General features: G+C 50.8%; 1 protein-coding gene across 1 annotated transcript in view; it reads left to right on the top strand.

Annotated features, from left to right (window-relative positions):
• Positions 1-8114: 8114 nt before the first annotated feature.
• PKM (pyruvate kinase M1/2) overlaps positions 8115-13615 on the top strand; it is a 32804-nt gene continuing 27303 nt past the window's right edge. Inside the window, 2 exon segments of the mRNA XM_055277901.2 lie at positions 8115-8185; positions 8187-8219. Of these exon segments, the coding sequence (XP_055133876.2) occupies positions 8130-8185; positions 8187-8219 (89 nt within the window). The 5' untranslated portion in view covers positions 8115-8129.

The raw sequence follows: 13615 nt of genomic DNA on the forward strand, positions 1-13615 counted from the left end.
GTTGCCCAGACTGGTCTTGAACCGCTAGCCTCAAGCAGTCCTCTCAAAGTGCTAGGATTACAGGCATGAGCTACCGTGTGCAGCCAGTGCTGTTTTTAACTAGATCTGCCCAACTCCAGAACCTGAGTTCCTTTAACCACTGTTATCCTAGATGGTCTCCAGCTGTTCTCACTGATGTTCCAGCAACTGAACTTTGGTGTGTGGCTACTCAAATGGTATAACATTTCTGTTCAGTTTCAAAGATTGTTAATAGAGTTTTCTCAGTTGTAAGCATTTCTTATAGTTTCTCTGTATCACTGACATCCAATATAGCAGTACTAGCAAATGATGGAATGAGAAGGAACAAATGGTGTATATTACCAGAAAAACTCAAATAGCTGAGCTAGCCTTATGGGTGTCACTTAAAAATCTGTATAATAATCTTTTTATGCCAATAAAATTGTAATAAAGTTAAATACATCATTTCATAGTGCCACAGAAAAGTAGTAGGACTTTTTGGATCTAAGTTTAGAAGCCACAGATGATAATATCTTAACATATATGAGGTAAAACAAATATAATTAAAACCCCACAAACAAGAATGCCTTCATTGTAGGGAAACTTGGGTGGGACCCCGAGTTTCTGGAGAGGAATCCTCCCACAGCCTGCAGGGGGGATTGAGGTAAAGTTGCCCCTTTTCTCGCCCAGGCCTGGTTCTTCTGGAGGTGGGGAAGCTGGAGCCTGTGAAACCCAGGTGTGAGCAACAAGGCATCATCCTCCACAGGGCCAAGCCTGTTACAAATACCATACATACAGGTTGACAGCGGCCTCCTACTTTTCAGGTAGTCCTGGGCTCACGCAGTCTCACTTCATAGACCTGGACATGCTTAGTTAGGACTAGGGTCAGGAAAAGAACTATTTTCTTCATTAGTTCCGGGTACAGAGTAGATGGCTATTTTTATTTTTATTTTTTATTTTTGTGGGTACATAGTAGGTATATATATTTATGGGTTGCTTGAGTTATTTTGATACGGGCATGGAATGCACAATAATCACATCAGGGTAAATGGGGTATCCATCACCTCAAACATTTATCTGATTTTTAGGTTGAGAAATTACAAACCCCTGGAGTTTAACCTTCTGTTTCCCTCCTCCTGGTAATTTTCCATCAGGCAGGGTGTGACCATGACTCAGTTTGTGGTGAGGATGTGGCCATCCATTGGGGAGGAGCCTGCTCGATTCTGCCTTTCATTCTGGCTGTTGGGGAGAGGGGAGAAGAGTCTCGTGCTGAGTCATTACTGGGTTTCTTACCAGCTTCTCACAGGATGGATTCTGAGGTGGAGGTCTGAGGGATGCCACAGCTTCTGGGACTAATTCAGGAGTGGTGTAGAGGAAGCTCTATGGGTCGTGTAATTCCTCTTAGAGCCCTCCTACCCCAGGAGAAATGGGAATAAGGTAGGCTGCAGCTCATTTGAAGATTCATTGGCTCCTTTGGAGCACAGGACTTGCCACAAATGCATCAGACCTCTCCTCCTCTCACAGTGAGCCAGAAATGCCACTCTTTAAGTTAAAAATTATTTTGCTTAGGAGAAGACCCAAAGTCTCCTCAGTCCTAGCTGTCCTTCCTGGGATAAGTAGGTCAGATTAGCTGGCAGCCAATGAGCAAGGGCAGACACAGGTAGAGAGTGAAGTGTGTCAGGGAAAAAGCAGACTGGTAGAACTGAAGCCAGAGGGCCCCTTCGGAGGGAGTCACTTGATCAGGGCTTCACTGATGCCTTCTTGTTCTTCCAAATCTTGATTGATGCCCCATCTCATCCCCACATGCCGTGTGTCAGGATGCTCCAGTCTCTGCCTCTCCTTGGGATGGAAAGTGCCAAAGTATACCCAGGCAGATTACTTTTGGGGGATAGGGTCTGTTTATAGTGCCACTTGCATCTTTGGGGACCTGAGCTCTGGCTACACTTACAGGGAAAAAAAAGAGCACAGGGCCTCCAAGGGAGTTGCTTGGTGGATAGGATTAGATCATTCCAAGGAGGCTTTGTCCAGCGAGCCCAGCATTTCTGGGCTGGAGAAAGATTACTGGAGGTCACATTGGCTGACAGGGTCACCTTGGCTAAGACTATACTTCCATCAGAGTGACCAAGGACTCCTTAAGCTTCTCCCTTCCATTCTAAGCACTTATGAGGTGGCAGGAGCCTGGGGAAACCTAGATACACAGTTGCATTCAGAAAACACTCAGTATTTGTTTACTGTCCCTCCCCATGGCCGCCCCCCACACCATGGCCTTCCCATACCCATCTCTATTCTAACCAATTTTCCATGTCTAGCTTGAATGTCTCCTCCATGAAGCATGCCCTTTCCACACAGACAGCCTGTTCTCTTTATCCCTAACTCCAAAGTCTAACTTTATCTTCCAGGATTTGTCTGGGGAAACTGATATGCCACCCTCATAGGCCTGAAGAAATTGTAGGAGTTTGAAGGAAGACCTAGAAAAAAAGTTCAGGCCGGGTGCAGTGGCTCATGCTTGTAATCCCAGCACTTTGGGAGGCCAAGGCAGGTGGATCACCTGAGGACAGGAGTTCAAGACCAGCCTGACCAACATGGCGAAACCCCGTCTGTACCAAAAATCAAAAAATTAGCTGGGCATGGTGGCGGGTGCATGTAATCCCAGCTACTTAGGAGGCTGAGGCAAGAGAATCACTTGAACCCCGGAGGCGGAAGTTGCAGTGAGCTGAGATCACGCCATTGCACTCCAGCCTGGGTGACAGAGCAAGACTCTGTCTCAAAAAAACAAAAAAGTTGCCGGGCGCTGTGGCTCAAGCCTGTAATCCCAGCACTTTGGGAGGCCGAGGCGGGTGGATCACGAGGTCAGGAGATTGAGACCATCCTGGCTAACACGGTGAAACCCCGTCTCTACTAAAAATACAAAAAAAAAAAAAAAAATTAGCCGGGCGTGTTGGCGGGCACCTGTAGTCCCAGCTACTCGGGAGGCGAAGGCAGGAGAATGGCGTGAACCTGGGAGGCGGAGCTTGCAGTGAGTCGAGATCGCGCCACTGCACTCCAGCCTGGGGAACAGAGAAAGACTCCGTCTCAAAGAAAAAAAAAAAAGTTCACCTGGGCTCAGTGCAGTGACCCACACCTGTAATCCCAGCACTTTGGGAGGCGGAGGCAAGCAGATCACTTGAGCCTAGGAGTCTGAGACCAGTCTGGGCAACAGTGAGACCCCACCTCTACGTACTATTTATTTAGAGATGGAGTCTCCCTCTTGTCGCCCTGCCTGGAGTGCAATGGCACAATCTCAGCTCACTGCAACCTCCGCCTTCTGGGTTCAAGCAATTCTCCTGCCTTAGCCTCCTGAGTAGCTGGGATTACAGGTGGCTGCCACCACGCCTGGCTAATTTTTTCTATTTCTAGTAGAGACGGGGTTTCGCCATGTTGTCCAGGCTGGTCTCGAACTCCTGACCTCAGTTGATCCGCCCTCTTCGGCCTCCCAAAGTGCTGGGATTACAGGCGTGGGCCACCAAGCCTGGCCCTGGCTAATTTTTAAATTTCACATAGAGGCCGGGCGTGGTAGGCTGCCCTGGAAATTGTATTGTCCTGAGAGAACACCGCCATTTCAGATAGAGGCTAAGATGTCACATAATTGATGTAAAGCCTGTAACCTCACCCTCTTCATCAGGGCCAAAGCTTGTCTTTAGGCTCCAGGATTAGGTTCATTACAGTTTGTTGACACACTTACCACCCCTTCTCCAAGGACTCCAAATGATTTTAGAGAGTTAAACGATTAAACTGCAGATTCTGTGGTCAAGAATCCAAACAGAAAACATACCAATTTCCACCTTTACTCACACCCAAATCCAGTGAACCTAGCAGTTTCCCCTCCCATCCTGGTCAAGTCCAGGAACACAGTGGAAGGGCTGGCTCTAGGGGGAGAAGCCTGTGTCCTACTTCAGCAACCTCAGTTTCCTGTAGTCTCGACCTGTTACTAGGTCAAAGGAGTGATGGCCCAGAGAAGGGCAAGCTTAAATTCAGGAAGACATTCTGGCTCTGGTCAGAAGGTGTTTGTGGAAAAGCCAACTCAGACTGTATTTTTCCTCTGTTCTCTCATCACCACTACAACAATCAACACAGACTTCTGTAACCAAATATGTGGTGGATTTGCCCTCGCACCAAACAGGCAATCAGTTCTGCTGCAGGCATCATGTGGGTGTCCTCCAATTCAATTCTGGCACTGTACCTGGAGATAATATCAGATCCCACAGGTTGAGGTCCCAGTCCCCAAGAATGCCCCTGGTTTGGACATCAGTAGTTAGTATGGGCCTCCAGAACTTCTGTCCGACCAACTTCAATTTGGGATTCCCATGATCCCCTTTTTGGGTTCAATCAATTTGCTACAGAGGCTCACAGAACTCAGGAAAATACATTTACTGGCTTATTACAAAGGATATTATAATGAATAAAGATGAAGAGATGCACAGGGCCAGGTATGGGGGAAGGGGCATGGAAGCTCCATGCCCTCCCTGGGAGTGGCACCCTCCAGGAACCTCCTATCTGAAAGCCCTCCAAATCATGTCCTCGTAGGCCTTTTATGGAAACTTCCTTGGATAGGCATGATTGATAATCATGTAGAGATGTGCTTGGACCATAAGGTATGATCTCATAGTGATACTCTAGACTGAGTGAGGGAACCCAGCAAGGCCTGTCGAGATTGTCTTGGCCTCTGTGCAGCATCCCTTCCTCCAAGGTACAGGGCAGGACCCCTTCTGAAATGGGGGTCTTACAACCTACAATCAGAAAAGGTATGACAAATAACTTATTTATAGCCAGCTCCAAGACACAAAGTTGGGGGAAGATTTCTGCCTTGGGGGAAAAGGAACAGGTGAAAGGAAGGCAGAAGAAGGTCAGAGAGGGAGAGAGAGAGAATTCTGTTCTCTGAGGCCTGCTTCTCAGCCTAAAGTGCCCCCAACATTATAAACAAAAGACTAACAAGAGCTGTGGGAGTTATAAGCAAGGAACTTTGGATGAAAACCTCTGTGTGTGTGTGTGTGTGTGTGTGTGTCACACAAGGACAGCCCTCCAGGACTAGTCAATTCCCAAAGAAAGAGGATGCCTATTGGGCAGTGTTGGAATCATTCACATACATCATCAAACCCCACCATAAAAGTAAATTGTCCTCAATTTACTTTTGAGGAACTGGACTTCTACACATTAAATTACAGTATTTGGTCATAGCGAACTGGAACTAAGGTGTGATGGAACCCAAGCTTGATTTTTTTTTTTTTTTGAGACAGAGTCTCGCTGTTAGCCAGGCTGGAGTGCAGTGGCACAATCTCGGCTCACTGCAACCTCCGCCTCTCGGGTTCAAGCGATTCTCCTGCCTCAGCCTCCCGAGTAGCTGGGATTACAGGTGCGTGCCACCACGCCTGGCTAATTTTTTGTATTTTTAGTAGAGATGGGGTTTCACTGTGTTAGCCAGGATGGTCTCGATCTTTTGACCTGTGATCTGCCTGCCTCGGCCAACCAAAGTTCTGGGATTACAGGCGTGAGCCAACGGTTGGCACCTGGCCTCCAAGCTTGATCTTCTATACTGTGCTACTTATAGGCAAAAAGAAAATTACCTTCAGTGTGACAAATTTTTACTATGCACTTATTTATTTATTTATTTGAGATGCTGTCTCGCTCTGTTGCCAAGGCTGGAGTGCAGTGGCGCGATCTCGGCTCACTGCAACCTCTGCCTCCTGGGTTCAAGCGATTCTCCTGCTTCAGCCTCCCGAGTAGCTGGGACTACAGGCGCCCGCCACCATGCCCGGCTAATTTTTGTATTTTTAGTAGAGACGGGGTTTCACCATGTTGGCCAGGATGCTCTCAATCTCCTGACCTCGTGATCCGCCCGCCTTTGCCTTCAAGTGCTGGGATTACAGGCCTGAGCCACCGCACCCGGCCTACTCTGCATCTAACGTGAGCAAGGATTCGCTGGATTTGTCTCTGCCAGAGGCTCGTGGACAGTATTTCTAGAACTGTCAGATCAAAATCTGCAACTGAGGAGTTACAGTTTGCCATCAGTTCTACATGTGCATTTCAGTCTTGGGAACATATCTAGATTTAGAACTTTTTCGTTTGTTTGTTTTTGAGACAAGTTCTGGCTCTGTCACGGAGGCTGGAGTGCAGTGGAGTGATCTCAGCTCACTACAACCTCCACCTCGCGGATTCAAGCGGTTCTGCCTCAGCTTCCCGAGTAGCTGAGATTATAGACGTGCAGCATCATGCCCAGCTAGTTTTTGTATTTTTAGTAAAGACGGGGTTTCGCCACGTTGGCCAGGATGGTCTCAACTCCTGGCCTCATGTGATTCGCCGGCCTCGGCTTCCCAAAGTGTTGGGATTACAGGCGTGAGCCACTGCACCCAGACAATTTAGAACTTTAAAATACAATATAGTCCAGCATCGGCCAGATCCTTGCCATCCCAGTGTTGTCCACCACTGTTCTTAGTTTGTCCTCAGCTCAGGGGCCAGGGAGGGCCTTTTATGCCATCCCTCTTTCTCTGATAGGGAGGAATCTAACCCTCCCTAGGGGGGCATGTCTTTTTTCCTTCTCAACAACTTCATGTTCTTTCACCACCTTAATAATCAAGCATTTCCTTCCCAATAACAACTAAAGGGACCAGGAAAGGCTTACAGAAGAAAGTGAAAGATTTTTATCTGACTTCAAACAGAAATTTACTTTTAGGCTGTCACTGTCTCCTCCCAGCTTATCTGAGCTAACAGGAAGCGAATGAAGGCCTGTGATTCAGCTGCAGGCAGCGGGTATGCCTGAGCAGGTCACACTCATTTGGTCTCTTTTGCCAGGAAAAGAAAAAAAGAACCTAAGAGAACTGTCTTCACATTTTGAATGCGCAACATTGTATCTGTGAATGAAGGCAAGAGTTAACAGCTGTTTAATTGATAACTGCTCGCATCATTGGTTGCTGGCTAACAATTGGGAAATCAGAAAATGTCTTGTAGAAAAATGTAACAAAAGTTCCAACAATACTGACTTAAATTCACGACAAGGGTGAAAACAGAAATGCTGACTCCTGCATAGGTTATCGGCTCTAATGTTCTGACTTGGTATTTCCAGATGCCCAGCTAATATCAACACCGTCTATTTGCTTTCTACTCTCAGGCATTCGCTCTGCAGGATTCCAGACCCTAGTAAATTATTCACATGGCCCCAACCTGTCCTTCCTTGTTCCGCGGTCCTAAGACAATGAATGGTCCTAAGAGGAAAACGGCCTCGCGCTCCCGCTCCATGACCACTTCGCAGTCCCTAGTTCTCCCTACTGCCGCTCCAGTGCCAGAGCACCTCCGAAGGCGGCCAGGACCTCCAACCACGCACGAGTCTGCAGCTCTCCCCAACTTCCCGTTCAGCTCAGTCTCCGAGGGTGCGCCAGGGCAGACACCCGGAGGAGTGGGGGGTGGCAGGGCGGGGCCGGGAGAATGCTGCCCCGGAACCCATAAATCTGGGCCCTGCCCAGGTAGGCCGGGACAGCTGGGGTGGCCTGGGCCGAGAGCCAAGAAAAGAGACCCCATCTGTCAGCCCAACTTGGCGGCAACAGGTGGCCCGGCGCCCGGGGGTCTGCGAGGGAAGTCGCTCCGGGGGTCTGCGAGGGAAGTCGCTCCGGGGGCGGGCCCCGTTGCCCCGCCGCGTCCCCATTGGCCATCAGGTTTCTTAAACTGTGACTTCGAATCTGTGTCCTTCCGCCGCAGAATTTAGTCCCACCGAAAGGGCAACCTGCCCGAGCGTTCCGCCGCCGCCGCCGCCGCGCTTCCTCCTGAAGGTGACTGCGCCCGCGAGGACGCAGGGGGCGGGGCCCGGGTCGCCGGGAGCCGGGATTGGGCAGAGGGCGGGGCGGCGGAGGGATTGCGGCGGCCCGCAGCGGGATAACCTTGAGGCTGAGGCAGCGGCTCCTCGTACAGCAGCTGCACGCCCCGTGGCGCTAGATCTCTTCGTCTTTCCATCCTATCTCGAGTCGGTCAGCGCCGAAGGTGAGCGGTGTAGGAGGCTAGCCATCCGTCCCCACCAAGGGCCAGTGCGCCCGGCTAGTGCGGAATCCCGGCGCGCCGGCCGGCCCCGGGCACGCAGGCGAGGCGGTGCAGGATCTGGGGCGTCTGGGATGCGGTGGAGCTCAGAGAGAGGAGAACGGCTCCTCACGCCTGGGGCCTGCGCCTCAAGTCCCCAGCGCCGTTCCTTGCAGATCAGGCGGGTCCGCCGGCTCCTTTCCCGCCCCAGCCCTACCCCCTCATTCTGGTCTCATCCTCTTCCTCCTGCCCTAATCCTCAATTCGCCTCCATCCTCGCCTGCTTTCTCTCGGTCCCTCGTGATTGATTCCACCCTTGCCTCCCCTTTCTCCGCGCCGCCTGTTCCGTGCTCGTTTCCCCCTCTTCCTCCTTAAGTCCGGTCCTTCCACCCCCTCCTCTTCACCCTGTGCGTGTCCCCTGATTCTAACTTTCCTTGTAACTCATTGAAACTGCGTTCTGGTTCCCCTCCCGCGTCCATTCTCCATTCATGCGCGACCGCCCTTCCCGCGCCCCAGTTCCCTCTCGCCGCCCCTCCCCCTCTCGCTGGTCACGTCCGCTCCCCCGCATCCCCTTCCTCGCCTGGCGTGTCCGCTCCCTCCCTCCCGCTCTGCTCTGGTCGCGCCCGCCCCCTTGCTCCGGGCTCCGAGCGCGGTCCCGCGCCCTTTTTCCATCACCGCCTCCCAGCTCCCAGCAGGCTCGGGCGGTGCTGGGGCCCCGTGTCCGGGACGGGCGGGCGGAGGGCTGGGCTGGGTGCCCCGCGCGGCGGGCGGGATGCGGCGGCCCGGGGGCAGCTGGAGGCTTACGTAACGTTGGCCTGCCCCGCTGCCGGGAGGCAGGGCGGCTGCCCCTGCGGCGGGGTGCCGTCCCATGTGGCCGGGATTAGATGGGCGGCCTGCGAGGGCCTGGGAATGGCTCGGGGCCCGAGAGCTCGCCCAGCCCTTGCCGGGTGGCCGCCAGGGACCACGCTCCATCTCGCCGCGGCCGGGCTGCACGTAGCGGCCGCGCCCAGGGCCCACCCCGCTTCACCGGGCGATGGCCTTGGGCCGCGTAACGGGCCGGATAAACCTCTGCAGGCTTTGCTGGGGCCTCCTGGCCCTCGCCCGTTCCGCGCCTCTCCGGCACGTTTCTTTTTTTTTTCTATTTTCTTTCTTTCTTTTTTTTTTTTTAAATTATCCGGCACGTTTTTTAACAAATGCGTCCTGATTGTGGAACGCGGAGGTCGCGGGGTGGGTTGGGGGTCTGGTTACGGAGGGGGCAGGAAATCTGTTGCGTTCACTGAACGCAAACGGTGTGGGTCAAGGGCTGTTTGGGGGTCGGTGTTAGAGACCAGGATGACTAGACGAGTCATACCCCACCGAGTTCACAATCTTAAAACGTATCCCCTGTAATGCTGGGAGTGGGGTATGAGCTTCCTGCTGTGGGAGGGAGGGGGACAGGAAGCCTCGTAAGGTCTCACCAGGTGGTAAGCACACTGGATTAGAAGATGCAGGAAAGCACCTTCCAGTCTGAAGGTCATTTAAAGACTCAGTCATGTAAAGACATCCCTTGGCTTCTTAATCTACGTACTCCAGACTCAGGGCTTGGACCTTTGCTGGTACGGGTTAAAGTGAGGCCGACAGTGAAGGTCCACGTGGAGAGAGACATTGGGAAGTTGTCAAAAAGGCGTTTAGAATCAGGTTTGACTCATTAATTTCCTGAGACTCTGAAGGAGTTCAGCCTCTACACCTCAGTTTCCCCTGGGAAAACTGGGAGTAACATTTTCCTCATGATGGTTGAAAAGATTCATGCTGGCCGGGCGCGGTGGCTCACGCTTGTAATCCCAGCACTTTGGGAGGCCGAGGCGGGCGGATCACGAGGTCAGGAGATCGAGACCACGGTGAAACCCCGTCTCTACTAAAAATACAAAAAAATTAGCCGGGCGTGGTGGCGGGCGCCTGTAGTCCCAGCTACTCGGAGAGGCTGAGGCAGGAGAATGGCGTGAACCCGGGAGGCGGAGCTTGCAGTGAGCCGAGATTGCGCCACTGCACTCCAGCCTGGGCGACAGAGCGAGACTCCGTCTCAAGAAAAAAAAAAAAAAGAAAAAAAGAAAGGATTCATGCTTACGTGGATGTTGCACTCAAGTTAAGTGTCTAATCTCTGGCGAAATACCCAGAAGAAAAGCCTGTGACTGAATATATTATTTTTGAGCACAATTACTTAGTCCACAATTGAGCATAAGGGCCTTGATTCATTATCTTCCTTCTGTCCCCAAACGCCTACAGCTAATCGTGGGGAATCAAGCTCTCTGAATAACCACATGTCTCCTGGAAACCAGTCCCCTCAGGGATCTGGTTTAATATTGACAAAGTAACTGATAATGTAACTTTCCAACTCTCTACTTGGAGCAGATGCTTTTTGGTCATCTGAGATTGGGACCTCTAGACAAAGGCAGGCAAGGAGGGGCTGAATTAAGCCTTTGGTGTTCCCCTGTAAGTGGAATACTACTTAACAGGAACATTCCAGCCCTTGACTTGCTCTGCCTGCTGGTGAGATTAGGATTGGAGCCAGGGTCAGTAGCCCCCAGTTGGCCGTCTTGAGGGTGTGGCCACTCCCTAGGCCACAGAGGAGATGGAGGTCAGGACTCCCCTGCTGCAGCATTGTTAGCAAATAATTTGCCCTTTGGTGGCCTGAGGTGCTGTGGGGGCAGGAGTGGGCTGTCTTGTGGGGAAAGGAAATGTAACGTATCACCAAATCTGTGGGGGAGTGGGGCTCTGTGGGGAAGATGACTCAACCTTTCGATTATTCTGCTTTTGAGAGAATTATCTTCGCTGGGTGAGTGGGGAAACTACATTGTGGTTATTGCAGGCTTAAAAAGTCCCTTCTCCCCTTTCAGTGAGTCAAATAATGAAGCATGCATTTCCCCTAATTAAGAATGCCTCAACTACGGAGCTTGCAGTGAGCGGAGATCGCGCCACTGCACTCCAGCCTGGGCGACAGAGCGAGACTCCGTCTCAAAAAAAAAAAAAGCCACAACTAATTAAAAAATGATTGGTCCGGGTCGCCTGGTTCTCTGTATTGCCTTAAGAGCTTAAGTGCAGAGTGGCAGAGCCCGGTGCCCAGCTAATGCAGTCTGTGCAGCTTCATTCTTGGCCCTTTTGTAGCGGGCACAGCCGCCTCTCCTGGGACTTGATTAATGATGACTTAAAGAAGGTTCTTGAACTCATTTCTCAGTTACTGACTTGAGCCAAAATGTATGGATGTTGGTATCCTGTCTAGCACAGCTGCTTTCATTTTAAGCATTGCATTAGAAATAATGTTGTATTCATATTTTAGCAAAGAGCATCATTAGCTCTTTAAGAACCGTACCCCCAGTGACTTAGCAAATTTGGTGGCTGTGCCTCTAAACAGCTAGCACTTTATGGGAGTTGCTTCTGTGCCTTGAATGTTGTGACACTGATGTGGGGTCACAGGAAAAACCATTTTATTTCCTAAAGCTGTTTATTTCTTAATATTGAGGCAATGGAAGAAATGAGGAAATGGCCATGGGCAGGAAGGTAGAAAAAAGTGCAGCACTTACATTACAAACTCACTTTACTTGGGTTTTAGTTTATTTTGCTTCAGTGTTTTTTTTTTTTTTTTTTTTTTTTGAGACAGTTTTGTTTTTGTTGCCCAGTCTGGAGTGCAGTGGTGCAATCTCGGCTCACTGCAACCTCCACCTCCTGGGTTCAAGCAATTCTCCTGCCTCAGCCTCCCGAAGTAGCTGGAATTACAGGCACTTGCCACCACGCCCAGCTAATATTTTTGTATTTTTAGAAGAGATGGGGTTTCACCATGTTGGCCAGGCTGGTCTTGAACTCCTGACTTAGGTGATCCACCGGCCTCGGCCTCCTGAAGTGCCAGGATTACGGGCATGAGCCACTGCACCTGGCCTGTTTCAGCTTTTATGAAGGCAAGTCAGGATGTGTTATCTTGGCCAAGAGCTAAGAATGAGACCGGAGTAGAGGAGAATGACTCATTTGACATTACCCTTCTTTCTGAATCACTCTAAAAGTCCACAGTCAAATCTCAGCTGGTATAACACAAGAATGCGTTGCCCCTGCGAGCAGAGTTTTATTCCAACTTCAAGGGTCTTTGTAAGATTGGTTTATTTGGTATGAGGTCTTAAGGATTTTAAGTTGTCCCTTTAAGCATCAGTTCTGATACAGATGGGAATAAAGCTAAACAACCAGATATATGAAGACCATTTTTGATACCACCATACTTGCGGGGAGCTTGCATTTTTTTTACCAAGGGGCAGACTGGATAATTGAATAATTTGAATACTTGGGGCTTTGTTAAAGAAGCTGTTGGGGGAAGGTGAGCCTCGGTGAGTGGTGGAAGGTGATGTGCAGCATCTGCTGGGCCTTCCGGCCTCTTGGTATGACTGCTCAGCTCAGGAGTTGGGGGCTTTAGGGCCCCTACCATGCAGTGTGGTGAAGCCCCGCCCCTGCAGTGGTTTGTGCTTGTCTGCACGTAGGAGGGAACAAGTCGGCTGCAGTACCTTCGGTGGCCTCTGAGACTCACCTCCCCCACTTCTGTCCATAGACAAAGCTCCTGGGGAGCCCTAAGCCTCTTTTCTCATGCCAGCAAGCAGTCTTGGAAGCAGGCTGGGGCTGCGGTGGGAGAGATGCCAAGACCAGTTATTCAAGGGCAGTGAGGTTGCCAGTCCTAGCATTTCAGACTGTGGACCAGCACAGCTGCTGGCTAAACACTGCAGTCAAGATTCTCTGAAGGGAGTCCTATCCCTTCCAAACATCTTCAGTTTACTTGCAGATAATGTTTCTTCATTTTTTATTTTATTTTATTTTATTTTATTTTATTTTATTTTTTTTGAGACGGAGTCTCTCACCATGACCCAGGCTGGAGTGCAGTGGTGCAATCCTAGCTCACTGCAAGCTCCACCTCCCGGGTTCACGCCATTCTCCTGCCTCAGCCTCCTGAGTAGCTGGGACTACAGGCGCCTGCCACCACGCCTGGCTAATTTTTTTGTTTTTTTTTGTAGAGATGGGGTTTCACTGTGTTAGCCAGGATGATCTCGATCTGCTGACCTCATGATCCACCCATCTTGGCCTCCCAAAGTGCTGGGATTACAGGCGTCAGCCACCGCGCCTGGCCATGTTTCTTCAATTTTAGACAACTGATATCTCCCTTGGCCATGAACGAAAAAGAACTGCCCATCAGGCCGTGCGCGGTGGCTCATTCCTATAATCCCAGCACTTTGGGAGGCCGAGACGGGCGGATCACCTGAGGTCAGGAGTTCGAGACCAGCCTGGCCAACATGGCGAAACCCCGTCTCTACTAAAAATACAAAAAATTAGCTGGGTGTGGTGGCAAGCACCTATAATCCCAGCTACTTGGGAGGTTGAGGCAGGAGAATCGCTTGAGCCTGGAAGGTGGTGGTTGCAGTGAGCTGAGATCGTGCCACTGCACTCCAGCCTGGGCGACAGAATGAGACTGTGTCTCGAAAAAAAGAAAGAACTGCCCATCATTGGAGTCAGGGCACATAAGACCACCATGCCATTTCAGAGGAGATTCGATCGAGTTAAGTGGGGAAATAGAGATG

The sequence above is a fragment of the Symphalangus syndactylus genome, chromosome 5 (assembly GCF_028878055.3).
Source record: "Symphalangus syndactylus isolate Jambi chromosome 5, NHGRI_mSymSyn1-v2.1_pri, whole genome shotgun sequence".
Classification (NCBI taxonomy): Eukaryota; Metazoa; Chordata; class Mammalia; order Primates; family Hylobatidae; genus Symphalangus; species Symphalangus syndactylus.